Source organism: Micrasema longulum, unplaced genomic scaffold (assembly GCF_059751315.1).
Source record: "Micrasema longulum isolate JH-2025_06_02 unplaced genomic scaffold, ASM5975131v1 h1tg000368l, whole genome shotgun sequence".
Classification (NCBI taxonomy): domain Eukaryota; kingdom Metazoa; phylum Arthropoda; class Insecta; order Trichoptera; family Brachycentridae; genus Micrasema; species Micrasema longulum.
The window spans coordinates 59,107-78,053 of NW_028277569.1; the positions used below are offsets into that span (position 1 = coordinate 59,107).

An 18,947-nucleotide genomic window follows, 5' to 3' on the forward strand; every position below is an offset into this window, starting at 1 on the left:
AAAGATGTCTCTTTAGGAATTGGGATTATCTATAAAAACACACGGAAAACAAGCAAGACTTATGACATATCATTAGTTAATTAAAGTTAACTGAATTACATTCACTGTTCTGTCCATATTTTAACAACCATCATTTTAGTGTTCAGTTCAAAAGTTTTTTATACTTTATTAAATTCATTCAAACTGACGCGACGCGACTGGATTATTCAAAGTGGAATTTGGGGTTTTTTCCAGAACGTGTAAATTTTTATAAATTGCTATTTTTTTAAAATCCATATAAAGATTATAAACGAGTAAGTGTGTTTGTCTGTTTGTTTGTATTTCATTCACGTCGCAAGGGAGCAACATATCAACTTGATTTGCATAGGAATAGCCAGAGAACCGATATGTATTATAGGCTACTTTTCATCCCGAAAAAAATATAATATCATAATAATGTCCAAATAACAATAAATAAATATCCTTCGGAAAAAATCTCAGAGAAAAAATGAATTCTTCTTTCATGTCGCAACGTAAGAACCGATTGACGTAGTATTTTGCAAAACGATAGCCGAAAAGCCTAAATTTATCATGGGCTATTTTTAATTCTCAAAAAATTATCACTCCCTCGGGAAAATTCGAAGTAGAAAAACGAATTGATATTGATACAGAATACTGATGCTCATCGCCATAGACTAATGTATTATCGTTTTTTGGATAGTGAAAGTCGAAAGACCGGTAATCGATACAGGCCACTTTTTATTCTGAAAAATGTATCTTTATATCGGAAAAATCATTGTTTTTAAACGACGAAACAAATCAATTAACTAATTTCTCCTGAATACAATGTAGTATTTTATTAGTCCCTAATCCACATAAATATTTTTCTATAATAGTATATCAGTACATGCTAAAAAAGTTGACGCAATAAAGCAAATAAATGAATAAAATACGTTTAATTCTTTTTGTTTTTATGTAAACGAGCTAAAACTTGTTTGCTAAAACGAGCTAAAAATGACGTTTTTTCCGAAATAGAATATCCCAGCGCAAAATATATGTTATTAAATGATAAATTCCCTAAAGACTTTATACTGATCAATGATCATCAAACCTTCATCTAACAAACATGATAAAGATGTGCATTAGTGTACCAATTAAGTGCCCTATGATACCTTTGAAATACCAAATGAATAAAAAATAAAATAAATAAATCAATTTTGTTTTTAACCAATTTTTTTTTTCCGACCGGTTTCAAAGCAAACAAGCTTCTTCGTCAAGGTTTACGTAACTAATGAATTATTTCCTATTTTATTTGTATCGTGTTAACTTAATACTACACGTGGACCCAATAAATTCCAAAGTTAATGCTTCAAATATAAAATTTATATTAAAATAAAAATAATTTATGCAAGCGAGATTCTTTAGAATTAATCAAATGCTTGACGATTTTAGTATGCGCAATAGAAGTTGGTATACTCATACATTTGTAAGTGTTTTCATGTTATTTGATCAGGGGATGCTTTTAACATTTCCACGTTTTTGTAAAACGTATATTTATTTGAATATACAGCGGAAAAGCTTTTTACAGGAACAAATACGATATTAATTAAAACGAGAAAATTAAATATCATAATGTACAAGTAACGAATATTTAATATAAGTAAATGTTTATGCAAGAGGAGAATCGTTTATTTAAAGAAAATGATTTATCATTGGCTGGTTCGAGTGATCACTTTATACACTATGTAACATAAATTAGCAAGTATGGATGTTCACATATAGGCAGAATAATTAATGTTGTACCACTATACTCCAGGATCCACATATAAGAGAAAGACTTACACCCATGTGCGAGAAAAGAATCCTGCAGTATTTTGGACATATTTCCAAGGGTAACTCCGATAGTTTGAAGTAGTAAGTAGTAGTGAAACCATCCTCCTGGGAAGTGTCGGAGGGACAAGGTCGAGTGGACGTCAACCGACAAGATGAAGCGGCTTGGTCACTGACATATCAGAATTATCACCGACGAATGAATACAGAAGAGCCTCAAGACCGTCCCAGATGGAGGGAGACTGTCTACAAATGATCCATGCCTGGAGTCAGGCTTGATCATTCATGGCAATTTTGTATTTCATTTATCCTTGACTGGCTACTGAGGCATAAGACTGGCCACTTTACATTCATATAAGAGATGACCGAAATACGCTGCATTTGGTTTACCAATGTAGTGCCCTATGCACCAAGGGGTGTGAAAAGGAAGTGATGATGATGATGATAAAGAGCTGAAACTTTTGTTGATGCGGGATGAGTAAAAATAAGCTCAAAATATGTACGGATAATGAAATCATTTTGTATATAATTTTACACACATGTCCACCCACCTTTTCATAATATTATAACTGATTTATCTTTTCATGCGTTTCTGTGGATGTTTGTTACTGGTTTTATTATATTTTTAACTCGTGTTACTGTTGATATCCCTAACAAACAAAAAAAAATGTTTAAAAATAGTTGATCATGACACAGCAGATTGATTTAAAGTTGGATACTGGAATCATTTATGTGGCGCTATTTTTGTGAAAATCACCTAAAACGCGCTGTACATTGAATAAATATCCTAGCACGTCTTGCAGCTACAGAGCGCATGGGCGATTAGGATTCTTAATCCTTGTTTCCAACTATGATATATTCAAATTATAACAGATAGGAGCTAATATTACAGCACGCCTTGCAGCTACAGAGCGCATGGACGAAAAGTAATATAGTCCCCATTTACATTATATTTTAATTTGACGATGAAGTTTAGTGTTTGAATGATATTAAAGTAAAAAATAAAACGAAAAAAAACTCATTCTTAAAATAAGAGTTATATTATAACAAGTCTTACAGCTACTGTGCGCATGGACTGTTGAACTTCTAGACCCTAGTTATAAAATTAAAGTACAGAAAGATTACCAATCCCCTTGTAGCTACAAAGTGCATGGACTAGTCGAATTATGGCAATGTAAAATTTTATCAATAAATTTACAAAAACCAAGCAATGAGCATAGTAAATAATTTGTTTTGCGTTCGTACTAAAAAGTAAACAATACAAAAAAAACATAAATAAAGCACTGTTTAAACATTGTGGTTTACAAAATAAAGAAAGATATACGAAGGGTAGGTTTTGTAGATTGTAGGTATCATAGTTATTATAATTAATTAATTCATTCAAGGCAAATAATGAATGCAATTAGTGAATCGTTATAATAATATAAACTTCGTCGCTTTAAGGGTTCACCCCTTTATGACGGATAATTCCACTCATTAGTATTGTCAAGAAAGTAGACGCGTTCCTTGAAAAGTAATAAAGTTTGTAACAAAACACTTAAATTAATGTTTGGAATAACCAAAAGGTTAACAATAATTGCTATTATTTAATTTTATCAAATAATGGGCTGGTACCACAGCTAAGTGGGCTTTTCTTTAATTAGTGTCTATAGAATTCTGAAAATGTTGGTTTATTAATTTTTAAACAATAGCTTTATTCCAACAATAATTAAATACCCTTTACTCGAGTTCAAGTCCAATTTAATTGCATTAATGCTTTTCGTCAGTAGGTGCTTATAACTATGATCTTATGATAATATATTACATTATGTACAAATTATTATATCTCCTTATTCCAAAACAATAAAAACATCCAATTACTATGGTAAAATACAACTAGATATTTATTTAACACATTATATACATATAGATTTTATATGCATGTAAGGGCAGGCATATTGCTTCTGGGCAATTTTTTCCTACCTACCCAAACCATTTAGTTTGAGAAAAGACTACACCGGCTAGGTAACGAGTATGGTGAAGTTGATATATTTCGTCTGTCTTTATATAAATATAGGTTAAGTATTCAAAAGGTCATAAATTAATCTGTATAAAATTTCTTAATATTGTTATTTATTTACTATTTTTTTTTCTCATGTATCTCTATAATAATGTATAAACTTATATTTATGTATATGTATGTGTGTATGTTTTCATATGTACATTTATTAAATATTTCTCTATGTACCCTATACCTATGTTGGTACATTTCCTTCTTTTTACTTATTACTGTATCTTTTAGTTTTTCTTATGTTATATTTAATTTTAATTAAATTTACACACTTATGTTTCACTGCTGCACTTGAATGTAATTTCTAATATGTAAAAGCCCGTAGGGCGTGTAAATTAATAAATAAATAAAATAAGAAGTACATGGACATATTCTTGGATATATAATATAATAGAATTTATTAATTTTATACTAATTTCGAAAAAAAAAAAACAAACTACACCATACGCAGAGGATAGGGGATGGGAAGAAAATAAGAAGGAGATATAAAAAAAACCTTTATGTAGTGACATTTCAATCTAGATTTGAAGGTCAATAAACAAGGGGGCGTCTTTGACATTAATTTTTTTTTTATTCAATAATTTTTTTCTTTGCATTTTACAATAAGTAAAAAATAAAAACGCTGTTACATTAACCCAAAAATCCCTCAAAGGCATTGCCTGTGTGTGGGTATACATTTTATTTTAAATGGAAATAAAGTCTACTGGAAGTCTAGTGGGTACATTATTCCACAATCTAGCGACGACTACTTTCAAAGAGGAGAAATTAAAAACAAGACGACCCAAATAAAAAATTAAATGAAAACTAAAAACGTAATGAAAAAAGCACGTTTTAAAAGTCTAGTCTTCAGCATACGCCTCTCTTTTGTGCCTGGGGCCATATACTGGAATACACATAATGTCACGGCTTACGACATGACCACTCGACAATAGTCAAGTAGTCATCTTGATTGCTTTGTCAAATTGGTATTCTTGACATTCTTCGACCATTTAATTATAAAGCGAATGAAAAAGTGGCAACACTTGGAAATACGTATTTATGTATGGCTTATGCGTCACTTTAAAACTTCAATTTTATTCCGCAATAATATATTGTTTCTAGTCAAACTTTTTTTATGACAAAAGAAAATGTTTTACACAGCAACCTTTACATTATTGTTGGCTCGATTTAACGCATATTGTTATGTACTTGTATTACGAAATATGTAATACCTATTCGTTTAATGCAGTTGATTAGCTTTTTTATTTATATAATATACGTTCAGGTATTCAAATATGTATTTTGACATCGATAAAATTATTTGAAAATCTTAATTGATTGAAAATAATTTAATATATATTATTTGCATATTTTTTGACACGCCAATATCATAACTCTCTTCACTGTTGTTAATTTTAATTTATACTGGTTAAAATGAAATTGAAATGCGCGTGATTAAAATATGAATGGCGAGCGTTTTATACCAAGAAAGTTTGACAGCTAAAGGTACAATGTCGCATTCGATTGTCAGTGTCGCGTGCTTTGGGGAATTTGAGATACATTTAACTAGTTTTTGATCGACTTCACTCGGATGGAAAAAATACTGTTGCTCGTCAATTTACGTAAGTCGCATACGATTCATAAGATTAATGACTCCAGCATAAGGCTGAATAAAATATTATTTTATATTTTATTTTAAAGGGAGCATGTTTAATATCCTATGTATATTGTAACCTAAAGTTCTTATTTCGTAATTCTTTATGCGTTTTAGTAGAACTATCCAATCTACACTAGTGAACCTAATATTAACATATTACAACAGAGATGAAGAACATTTTAGAGAAGGTAATATATAAGTCTAGGCATCTACAGGGCTTATGACCTGTCATTGGCTGGTTTAAGTGGCCACTTTACACACTGTGTACCTAATACTATACTCTATACACGCTCCTATTTTATTTTAGTATTCGGATTAGACGCTGGTTGAAAAACTAGTTTAGACCATAATAAAGCCTTGACGGATAAGAATTTTTCAGATTTCTAGAATAATAATATTGTATAACAAACAAACAAACCATCACGCCGTTTCTCTGTAGGAGTAGGCAGAGGGGATAGAACACTATATCACTTTATCTTTGCATACAGACCTCGCTTCCTCTACATTCATACATCTTCTCATGCACGCACTCCGATTATTCCTACTTTTCACATGTCCATCTTCAAGTATTTGATAAACTTGATCGTGCTATGTCTTTCTCGGCCTTTCTCGTTTTCTGCACCCATCAACATTCGCATCGTAGTTCCTTTTAGCCGTTCTTTCGTTGTCCATTCACTCTACATGTCCAATCCAACGCAGCACCCTTTCTTGGTTCTTTCGATAATGCATATCTCAGCCTTACACAGTTCACGCATCTCGACATTTGTGCACCTATAAGAAAACGTTTTACCTCACATTTGCCTGAGGGATCGCATTTCGACAGCATTTCACCTACTTTCATCATCATTTTTCCAATGCCATACTTCGCTCCCATACATTAGAGTTGGCACTAGAACTCCATTGTGAATTGCCAGTTTACCCTCCTGCGATAAACATTAAACATGTAGAAATAAAATATCTAATAATTAGTATTTATTATTATATTAATGGGTGCAATACCTAAGAAAGATTTTTAAAAGTTTTGTAGTTAGTCGAAAATAACCGCACTGAGAATAGTAAACAAGTTGTGGTATAGTGTTGTTTAAACCTCGAACTTTAGGGTCTGGACACATCACCACGGCGCGGCGCCGTGCCGCGGTACGGGGCCGTGTGCGGTGCGCCGCGCCGGCTCAAGGCGCACCGCACCCGCTCAGCCGTAATACTATTTTGAGTAATTTGAGAAACATCAACTGCCTAGCAGACGCGCCGTGAGCCGGCGCGGCGCACCGTACACGGCACCGTACCGTGGCACGGCACCGTACCGTGGCACGGCGCCGCGCCGTGGTAATGTGTCCAGACCCTTAAGGTCTGTGAGTCCATGACATTTAAGAAACCACAACCTATATTAAGAAGGTTCGGTTTATCTCATTATTTCATGGTGTAGCTATAGGGCCCGATCAAAATAAGAAGTTAACAAAGTTATCATCAATTGCCTATAAAGTAAAATATTTTTTTGTTCAAACATTTTATTTTATTTTATTTTATTTCATTTTATTTGGGATTCTTACAGCTATTACATAAACAAAATAATTAGATAAATCTTAACAATACTAAAGCCAATTAAAAAAATCCACAGTAAATATAATGACACATAATATATAAGAAAAGAAGTTCAGTAATTGTATTTGTGTCACGTTTGTATTCATGTGTATGTGAATGTGTGTATGCGTGAATGAATGAGAGAGAGGATACATGTGCGTGTGGGAATGAAAGAGGGAGAGGGTGCGTGTGTATGGGTGCGTAAGTATGAAAATAATATATTTGCTTAAAACCTGTAAATTGTATTCAAAATGGTACAATAAAGAGCTTAGTAAAAAGTTAGAAACCTTTTTGTTAAAATTCAAATGACGAAATGATATAAATTGTTTTTTTTTTTTTTTTAATTATGTTAAATTTCAAAACCGTATTCTGAAAAAAAAAAAAGCATTTTATTTTTTAAATTTAACTGATACACATCGAATGAATAATGTGCGACGAGTCCTATACAATACAGTAGGTAACATGTCTTATTTGTACAAAAATTTTAGAAATCTTCGCCATTGACCTGAAATTAAACACGTTTCATAATTTTAAAAATAAATATTAAATTTTAAAAACAAGAAAATGGATTTTCATTGAAGAACAATGGAAGATAACTACCATTGTAATAGGGGCCATCGTTTCTATTGAACATATAAGAATAACATAAAAACACAAACAGAACAATTTAAAGTAAGTATTTATTGTTACTATAATGTTGTTCACGTAAATGTCTCATTTGAGACAAATATTACGGTATGTAAATTACAATTTATAATTTTATCCTAACATTTTTTTTAATGGTCTAACTCTAAGGAAAAAAAACATAAATTGAGGAGTTCAGTACTACGGAAAATTGTATATAAAAACCGTTTTTTTACACGCGGTAAAAATAAGTCAACAACTTTAAACGAAGTCGCATTTTTTCCAAATCAACCAATGATCCAACCGACCAATCAGGACAGCTCATCAATTACATACACACGTAATTACAAAACGTATAAAAATCGTAGCGGTGATAATGCCATACTTAAAAATGAAAACAAATTGTCTTAGTTTGATATTCTATAAATACTTCTTCATTGTTCAACAGATGAAAAATAATATCGAAAAAAATCTTCGCGGACGATGTAATTTTCATGGTTATTTATCATGTACGGTTTTGAAACAAATATAAGATTTACATTGGGATACATGTTTTTTTTTATTTATCTAATATTTTTTATTTATTTATTTAATCCAATATAAAATAAAAATACATGGTTTACAAAAATATTTATACAATAGGTACGGTACGGTACATTCAATACAATTTTATTTTTACATATGGATGTAGCCACTCCACTGGCCCACAGGCACTTTTCGGAGTGTCAGGGTATTATTTATTTTATTTATAATTGTACATTCTTTTACATCAATTGTGTGTAGAAATTCAAAAAAAGGAAAAAAAAGATGAAAAATCATACTTAAATCATTAAAACGAAGATGGACTTTCAAGAAACTGAAATTATATTCTTATATATGAAACATATTCCTTAGCTTCTTGTCTAGTCTTTTTAGCAATCCATTTATTAATTAATTTTCAAAAAATGCACTAAAAATTGTTTTCATGACTCACTTTTGGATGAAATATGGTGAACAAAGGCTGGCTTCAATAATCCTAGTCATTACGGACATAGCGGTCATTAAAGCTTAGAGCCTGGATTGGCTGTTGACTTATTTGAAATCCTAACATGTCATGTCCCATATATAAACAATCCCTTTGTTTTCCTATTCCCCTAGCCATTCTCCACTGCATAAATTAACTGAGGACCTCTTGTCATATAGTCACCCCAAGAATCAGGTACGGAGGACGATAAATCAACACATTTTATGCAGAGTATTTTGGATATTTGTAGCACTAACTTTTCGGATCATTGTTTTATGGTACAACTGGGTACAACACATGATTATTTATTTTTAAAAAATATGTAAATGTTTTTTTACAAAAACCTTATTTTTCAAATTTCCATATGTTTGTAGACATGAACTGGGTTTAATCCCCGAGGGATCAAATCAAAATTGGCATATATTTTCATTAATTAAAAAAATATACTAGTGCATAATTTTATATATTATTCCCAAAGAGTTATGGGAAAACAATTTTCATTTATAGACGTTTTAGCACTGTTATTTTTAACAATTATTATGTACAAAAACAGAATACAAATCATGATACTTTTATACCACACACGTCTATCCTGGCATACAATCCTAGCCTCTTCCACATTCATACATCTTGTCATACATGCCCCTCGGTTCTGTCTGCTTTTGACATGACCAGACTTAAGATTTTGGTTTGTCTGACCACGTCTTCCTTGGTCGTCCTCGTCTAACGTTGCCGTTCATTTTCGCCATATATACTTGTTTTACCATTCTTTCGTTGTCCATTCGTTCTACGTGACCAAACCACCTCAGAGACCCTTTCTTAATCTTATCAATTATACTTGTCTCAGATTTACACTCTCGCCTGATTTCATCATTCGTAACCCTGTCATACATTGATTTCCCACACATTCGTCTAAGAGATCGCATTTCAACCGCGTTCACTCGGCTTTCATCCTTCCTCTGCCAGTTCCATGTTTCACTTCCATACATAAGTGTTGGGACTAAAACTCCGTTGTGCACTGCCAGTTTAGCTTCTATTGACATATTTTTATTAAAAAATACTGTGCTTAGTGCTCCGTTCATTTTGTTGCCCGCATTCATTATTTTTTCTGGATCGATTAAAGAAATACTATATATTCAAAATGCAAATTTAAAATTATTTTTTAATTCACTCCTATCCACTGTTTATTTTTTGTACAAAATGTTAATTGTACATTGGCAGGCTTATTCCCAAATGGCAATTTCTTCCAACCAACCAATCAAATAACATTTTTTTTTATTGTTCAATTTAATACATATTCAATAGAAAATAAAGATAAAAAAAAACTGAAGATATTTAACAATAGAAATAAATGTATTTGTGTATAAATAACCTTAAATCAATACCATTACTCAATGGGAAAAAGGAAAAAAGAGGAAAGAAGAAAGGAGGAGAGATTAAGAAAGAAAAAGGAGATGTTTCTTCAGACGTGATTTAAACAGAGATAATGTAGTAACATCTTTGATGGTGGATGGGAGATGATTCCACAGTCGAGCGGCATGGACACTATATGAGTTAGAGAAGAAAGAGGAATTGTTTATGGGTATTAAGAGAGTGTTTTGAGAATAAAAACGAAGAAGTAAACCATGAACTGATAAGCGTTGAAATTTTTCACGCAGGTATATAGGAGCGTTAGGACGATGAAGTACATTGAACAGAAGTAAAAGGGAGTGATAGTCTCTCCGCTATTTAATTTTGAGCCATTTCAGTTGCTTACGATAATTAGAAATGTGGTCATATTTCCTAAGAACAAAAATATACCTTATGCATGTATTTTGAAGTCGTTCAAGTTTATCGAGTTGCTTACAGCTTAAATCAGTCATGGAAACACCAGCGTAATCTAGAATGGGTAGTAGTAATGCTTGTACCAGAGTGCATATAGTGTTAATGGGCAAGTATTTTTGCAACCGTCTAAGTGAGTGTAGACTGACAAATATTTTGCGGCCTAATTCGTTAGTATGAGCTCGCCAGCAGAGATGTTCATCCATTAGTACTCCTAGATATTTTACGGATTTCCTGTATTGAATATTAGTACCATTGACATTAAGAGGATTAAGTAAAGATGCGTCTTACTTACTAAGCAATTTTTGACTACCCGCAAACATACTTTGTGTTTTAGATGGGTTTATAAGTAAACCATTCTCTTCTCTCCATATTCGCACGCAATTTAGTGTATACGACATCAATTTAATTGCTTCGCTGGTGCTTTCTGGTCTGCAATGAAGATATAGTTGTAAATCATCTGCATAGAGATGATATGAACAATTGAGACATTTTGCTATCGGATTGATAAACAGGGAAAATAGTAATGGTGATAAACTGTTCTTATATTTTGAAATTGGTACTGCAAATCCTTGTGGCAAAGAGAAAATTCAGAACTACGAAAAATTTGATACAAAAAAAAAACATTATGCCCAATAAAAATTAGAGCATTTAATTGTACAGGGAAGTTTCTATGAAATGCACGAAACAATTAATAAAAATGAACTCCTTTAAATTACGTTACAATTTCTTCTCAATCAACCAATGATAGTGTTGTGATAAATTTCTGGTTTACGGAAAGTAAGTTCAACATTACAAAACTACCAAAATTACAGAGCTGATAATTATTTTATTTATTTGTTTATTTAACAAATTAACGGACTATGTCAAATTCAAACAAATTATATAACGAAAAACAGTAATAAAAGAGTAACAAAAAATAGAAGGAAAACAACAAAGAAAAGCAAAGACAAGTTAATACATTAGACAGGCATTATGGAATCCAGGTTAATTCTACAAATATACAGTCAATTTATTGAGAATGTTTCTTCAGCCTATTTGTAAAAAAAACTCAATTGACAATCAAAACAATTTAGATCTTGATTTTCATTTACAAATCTAATAATTCTGGGTAGAGGCGCATGGAAACCATAATTAGTCTTATGATGACCGAGGAACAGAATTTAATTATTTCTGAGTCTACGTGAAGGAACATTAAGAGATATTTGTTGGAGAATAGTCGGGACATCAAATAAACTATTTAGTATCTTAAACATGCAAATTAAATCTGAATTAAATCAACGTTGTGAGAGACTGGATATATTCAGGAAAAGTTCCATGTCAGTATAGTTATAGTGATCTCTTGTGATTCCTAGTTTGAACGCAATTTTTCTTATAAATTTATGCTGAACTGATTCGATGCGATTTATATAAGTAACATATTAAGGAGACCATATTTCGGAGGCGTATTCAAGAATGGGACGAACCAATGAGCAGTTAAGTTAATATATTTTCAAAATCGGAAGTAGCTCTATCAACAAATCCAAAGAATTTAAGAGATTTGTTAATGGTATAGTCAATGTGTTCATTAAAATTTCGATTGCTGTCTAGAATCATCCCGAGATCTCTTTTTGAAGTTACAACGGAAATAATTTGGTCATTAAGTTTATAATCAAAGGTAATATTTTTTTAAAGTTTACGGTAAGAAATTATTTTGCATTTATTGATATTTAATTCAGGGTTATTTATTTTGCACCAGTCATGAAAAAAATTATTATCATCTTGTAGAGCAAGACAATCACTAACATTTAAAATTACTTAAAGAATTATCGTCAGCAAAAAGCCAAAATTTGTGGTAGAGAATAATGCATTGACAACTTTATTAACAAATAAATTAAAAAGAAGGGGGACTAAATGAGCACCTTGCGGTACAACTGATGTAACCATCAAATTATTTGAGTTGAAAGTATCAATCATGACACTTTGTTTTCTTAGGGAGAGATAGGATTTAAGAAACGACAGGAACGGGTCTCTAATGCCAAGGGCATAAAGTTTAGAGTTTAGAATTATGATACATAAAAATATTTTTTATATAATTTGCTTAGTTTGATAGTATTTAAACAAACAAACAATGATATTTCTCATTAACACAAAAGATAAGAGTTTAGTATCATTAATATTACGGGAATTAAAAAATATTTTTTCACTGTTTATTTCATTGTACTGCTAGTTAAACTATACTTTATATATCAAGAGAGCAAAAAAAATCTGCATCCATATTAATTTATATACACATATCACGAGTTTAATTTTCAGTAGCTATTTTATTTTGCCTTTTTTAACTATCACCTAGGTTATAAAACTAAACATTTAATAACACCTTTTATTTTATTGGTTCTTTGGAATAAAAAGCCATTTGCAGTCCATCAATGTGCAAATAATATAATACAAAAAATTGAATCATTTTTTAAAAAGGCACACTTACACTTACAACTTACAACTTAAATAAATATGACAAATACACAGCTGCCATAAATTGAAATAGAAAAATGATAAAAAATTGAATAGATCTACCATGTATAATAATGTTATTTTTCAGTATGTGAAATAGTTTATGTACTTGAGTAAGTTCAAACGTTGATTAATTAAATATTTTTTATCTGAAAATCGGTAATAAACATGATCAATTTCTAACCTATAAATAAGAATATTGGGTTGCACAAGAAAGGAGTTCAGTGTTTTTTTTAATATTTTTTTATTTGTTGATAAACTTTCCAAACTAAGCTTATTTTAGTAAAATATATATTTTTATGTATCGTGATATGATTTTTGAAGGTTTTATAAATTTGAAATTATTCCGCCAGTGACGTCATAAGTTCAAGTGGGTTAGTTCTGTTAATCAGTGAATTCGCTTCTCGGAAACCAGAAATCTGTCACAATACTATATAATTGTTTGATTCTGAAGGACTTGTGCCGTAATTCGAAGGAGTTCATTTACATTATTTTTTTCATGCATTAATAGGGAAATTCGCCGTACAATTAAATTCTCTAATTTTTATTGCGTAAAGGAAAAAAAAAAAAAATGTACCGTTGCACCAAACCTCATCATTTAAAGTTAATTTAAATAATTGTTTCGGGTTCGTCAATAAAAGTTGTTTTATTTTTTTCTTGTAACACAAATTTTGTCCGTTTTGTCGAAAACGTAACAAATATTTAACTCTAAACCATTTTCTAAAACATTAATCTAAACCATTTTCAACTGGCTCTTACTCAAATCGTCTCTAGAGGTGACATGAGAAAAATAATAGTTCTTGAATATAAAAAAATGTTGGTATAAACTATTAAATAAAAGTCTTTCTATTAGTTTTAGGCAGTGTGTCAAACTGGCGGTAAAACACTCTCTTTAATAGAAGATTAGCGGGTTATTTCTAAAAAAACTGTGTCGAATTGTCAATTAATAAAACAACACACATAAATCGAAGCAAATCATGTGGTTTTAAAAAACTAAAATTAATTTTAGCGGCTCGTTTATCAGTCGTTGATATTAATATTATTATTTGTATAAAGTACATACACGTTAGCCTGTGAAATGATCTGAACCAACGCGTTTGATGCGTGCTAGCGGGATTATTTACGAAAAACTTCAAAGAAACAAGTTACGCAGATGTTAGAAAATATTGAAACACCGGAGATGAGAGATTTGAAGATGTAAACAAATTAGAAACATTTATTCGTCTTGTGGTCGTTAATTCGTTTTCATAGAAAGTTTGAAAATCGATTGCAATCACATTCTGTGGGTCTTCTTCTTCTTAGTTTTTGTTTGGCTTTTTTCACCCTTAACTGGGGTGTTTGTAGCCAGTGTCAAGTTTGAATATTCTGTAGGTCATTCACAAAGCATTTTGTTAAGTTGGTAACTTATTGTAAAATACTAAACCTGGTCACATCAGATCCCTTCAACATTTGCTCAAAGGTAGAATAAATATATTTGATGTACTATCAGGGCTGGTATTCTTAACGGAATTACGCGCGAAGAGATCGCTCCGTTAGGGTCTATTTAGTACGTAAATACGCGTTAAAAAAGCTTTTTCTAGACTCGCTTTTGCGTTCAGAATACTACCCCAGGGCCCCGATTAGAATGGGAAGTTAACAGAGTTATCCTCGAGTGTCTATAAAGAACAACCGATATTTGTGTATGAAAATGAGTATTTGCATGAACATTTAAAGCAGTGGTCTCCAAACTCAATAAGGATGAGAGCTACTCGCAGAAATTAAACTTGTCTGGTGAGCTACCAATACAAATTCCCTCCTTAATAGTTTTTTATCATCGACTATTATCGTACCATACATACTATTTTTATATTAGTTTACATAAATTAGAACATCAAATAAACAATAAAACATAAAATGCGTACTTTAAATATATATTATAAAATAATAATTGAGAATAGGTGTGATTAAAAATTAACATAAAAATAAAAATAAAGAGTAAAAATAATTAGTCAAAAGAATGGCATTCACTTTCCTCCACATTTAAAAAAAAATTCTCGGTGACTACCTTGTCACTCCCATCCGAATGCAATTATCAAAATGTAAATCTGTGAGTCTGTTCCTATATTTACTCTTAACAACCTTCACGTGGAAACGTTGACAGCAACCTTTTAAGCATTTCGTTGGAATTTAGCACATTTTTTATTTATTTTCGGAGTTCAATGATAACATTTACTAAGCAAATTTAATATCCTATGCGAGCCACCGAAAAAGCCTCGGCAAGCTATCGATAGCTCACGAGCTACCGTGTGGCGATCACTGATTTAAAGTATCTTCGTCGGTAAACCATAATTGAACATGTTTAAAAGAAAAAATGTGTGCATATTCTGCTTTTCATACAGAAAACTTAATTTTACTTTGTGGATAAAATTGATGCTAAATGTTAACTTTCCATTGTAATCGGTGCCCTGGTAGAGAACATGCAAAATAAACACTGACGAATATATTCAGATAAAATACGATATTTTCGTATGTACTTTATGTAATTATGCAGTTGAGTAAACCTGGGTGAGGAATAGACCAGACCAAAACCCTGGACAAGAGTTTTCGGCTCGACGGCCACTCTTATTGCTATAAGGAAAATCGTGTGGAGATAAGTCTGTTCCGTATTTATTTATTTAACTTTTTGTACATAATGTTATTTGTACGTTGGCGGGCTTATTGCCAAATGGCAATTTCTTCCAACCAACAAATAAAATAAAAGTTTTATTTTTATAATTTATCTAAGAGAATATATTCAATAGAAAATAAAGATCAAAAAGCTAAAGATATATAAAAATAGAAATAAACGTATTTGTTTATAAATTACCTTAAATCAAAACTATTACTCAATGGGAAAAAGGAAAAAAAGAAAGAGGAAAGTAGGAGAGATTAAGGAAGAGAAAGGAGATGTTTCTTCAGACGTGATTTAAACAGAGATAATGTAGTAACATCTTTGATGGTGGATGGGAGATGATTCCACAGTCGACCCGCATAGACACTATATGAGTTGGAGAAGAAAGAGGAATTGTGGATGGGTATGAAGAGAGTGCCTTGAGTATTGGAACGATTCCGTAGTCGCAGTCTAGTGGTTGGCGTGTTTGCTTACCAGGCTTGAGGTCCCGGATTCGATTCCGGGGAAAGTTGACATAAAATATTAAATAAAGATATTTTGTAAAATTGATCACCCTTTCTTCTATGAAATAAAACATATTTATATCACCGTATCCGGTGCAATCGTAGTACGAATTTAGTACCCTATGCATTTCTAGGTGCGGGTAGGGAAATAATTTTGATGCCGATACATATATTTGTATTATAGGGGTTAACTTTTGCAAAAAAAAAAATTCATTAAGATATTTTTTTAATTAACATATTACAACAGAGATGAAGAACATTTTAAAGAAGGTATAATATAAGTCTAGGCATCTACAAGGCTTATGACCCGTCATTGGCTGGTTTAAGTGGCTACTTTTACGCATTATGTTAACAGCTCGACAGGGAGTTGAATTCAGTCCTTGTCTACAAAAATTTGGACAAACTCAAAATATTGTTGATAATTTTTAAATGCTTTCCCTCTTTGTAGGTATGAATTTCCGTATGTTTAAACAATTAGATACCTACGTATAGTCCGATTCTACGCCCGAGGCACAAGGAAGGAATACGGTAGCGTGTTCTGTCCTAATGACCTAATCGGTATTTACGAATATATTATATTTTTAAATATCGGGGGGCCTATTTTTATCGAAACTCAACCGGGCAGCTTCAAAACACATCTTACACTTGTTATAGCAAAAATATTTAAACCGCAAGCATTTATTGGCGCAATCCTTTAGCCTAAATGGTTTTAAGAACCACGCAATTAATCATAAACACGTCAAAACTAATAAAACCACATAGGCTAAACTTCTGGTTTGAACCCTTCGTCCAAAACTTTAATTTTCATTTAAGATTTTAACAAACAAACAAAATATTACGCCGTTTCCCCGTAATGGTAGGAAGATAGTATGTAACGCCATATTACTCTGTCTTTGCACATAGATCTCGTTTTTACTACATTCGTACATCTACTCATGCATGCCCGCCGATTATTCAGATTTTAGACGTGTCCATCCTCAAGTATTTGTTAAATTCGGCCATGTCATCTCGGTCTTGTGCGTTTTCTGTTTCCATCAACATTCGCATCGTAAAACCCAAAGGCTTAAAATCTGTTCTTTCGCTGTTCATTCGTTCAACGTGTCCGAACCAACGCAGAACTCCTTTCTTGATTTTGTCGATAATGCTTATCTCAGCCTTACATTATGTACAAATCTGGACATTTTCGCACATATCATGCATTGTTTAACCGCACGATTGTCTGAGAGATCTCGTTTCAACAGCATTCACCATACTTTCATCCTTGTTTTCCAATTCCATACTTCGTTCACATACATAAGAGTCGGTACCAGGACTCCATTGAGAACTGCTAATTTTGCTACCTGAGACAAAGGATTTATTTGTCAAGATTATAAGATATTGAAACTTTAACTATTCAGTGTTAGCATCAAATTAAACAATGTTTAATCATATTTCTGAAATTTAAATGAGTATTTGACAGTAGTATTCTCATTGAGTAAATTGAACCTGATTTTTAAAAAAGTTTACGCCCCGACATATAATAACTTTTCTAAGACAGAAAATAAAATCTGGGCTCCAAATTATCTCATAAAACCTTCTTAGATTAGTTTGAAAACCGGAGGTTAAAGATGATCCGTGCTTAACTTGTGAACCTGACTCGAATAATTATCTAGCATTTTATGGTTCCTCGGGGAAAAGCAGTTTTTTAGTAGAGTGAAAGCTGTTTTTGACTCTTTGTATTCCAGATTACTTTTGGTCATCATCATCATTCTCCTATCGGCACCTGAAGGTGAAAAGGGCACTGCATTCTTACTTTAATTTCAACGTATTAACGATGAAAAATATTTTGAGTGTGTCCAAATTTTGCAAACATGACAGGATTCAACTTCCTGGGGAGTTATCAAGATAAAAATATTACAACAGAGAACATTTAAAAGAAGGGAGCTATTCGAAAGACATCGACAACCCTTGTACAGAGTTCTGGTTCTATTTCACACAGAGTACAGTATTCATAATCTGCCTGGAGACAGAATAAAAATACATACAAAATGAAATATACGAATGGGCATATACTGCGGATGCCTCCTAAGAGCCTTAACCACGCTTGCCTCTTTTACAAGGCATCAGGTTCTCGATGTCCTGGACGTCCGCTGCTGAATGGTCGTCCGCAGTTTATGTCAGAACTACGGGACGCCAACTTGACTTGAGAGAACGCACAGGAGCTGGCAGCCGACGGAGATGCCTGGAAGCTCTTTGTGGACACCATATGCTCCGACTAGGGAGCGGACATGGAATGATGATGATTTTGATTTTACACTAGAATAATTCAAGTACCTGAACTGTTATACTGTTTATATTACGTAAGCACCATTACGTGGTCGTAAAGTAAGGAGGTGACGTTAATGATATAGTATTTTTACTGTCGATTATATTTAGTTTTTATTCTTCTTCTTTTTATGGTTCCTCTCCCCGATGGGGGTTGGAAATCATCATTGCGATTCTTACTTTATTGGCAGCTGCTCTGAACAAGGACTGAGTGCTGCAATGGAACCAGTCGCGCAAGTTTTTAAGCCAAGAGATGCGCCTTCTACCTGCACTGCGTCTCCCTTCAATCTTTCCCTGTAGAATGACTTGTAAAATTTTATGTTTTTCGCCTCTCATCACATGCCCAAAGTACTCAAGTTTTCTTTTCTTTATAGTCTTCAGTACCTCTTTATCTTTTTCCATCCGTCGGAGAACACCATCGTTTCGTTAGTTATTATTAATTTAGTTATTTTTAAATTTAAAACTAAATGTAAATAAAT

General features: G+C 32.1%; 1 protein-coding gene across 1 annotated transcript in view; it reads left to right on the forward strand.

Annotated features, from left to right (window-relative positions):
• Positions 1-5,349: 5,349 nt before the first annotated feature.
• The window catches only part of LOC148282172 (adenylate cyclase type 2-like), a gene marked incomplete at its 3' end in the record, with an annotated part of 85,541 nt that continues 71,943 nt past the window's right edge, over positions 5,350-18,947 (forward strand). The window contains exons 1-2 of the mRNA XM_088225529.1: positions 5,350-5,364; positions 6,595-6,690. Of these exons, the coding sequence (XP_088081655.1) occupies positions 5,350-5,364; positions 6,595-6,690 (111 nt within the window). The remainder of the gene's footprint in view (positions 5,365-6,594; positions 6,691-18,947) is intronic.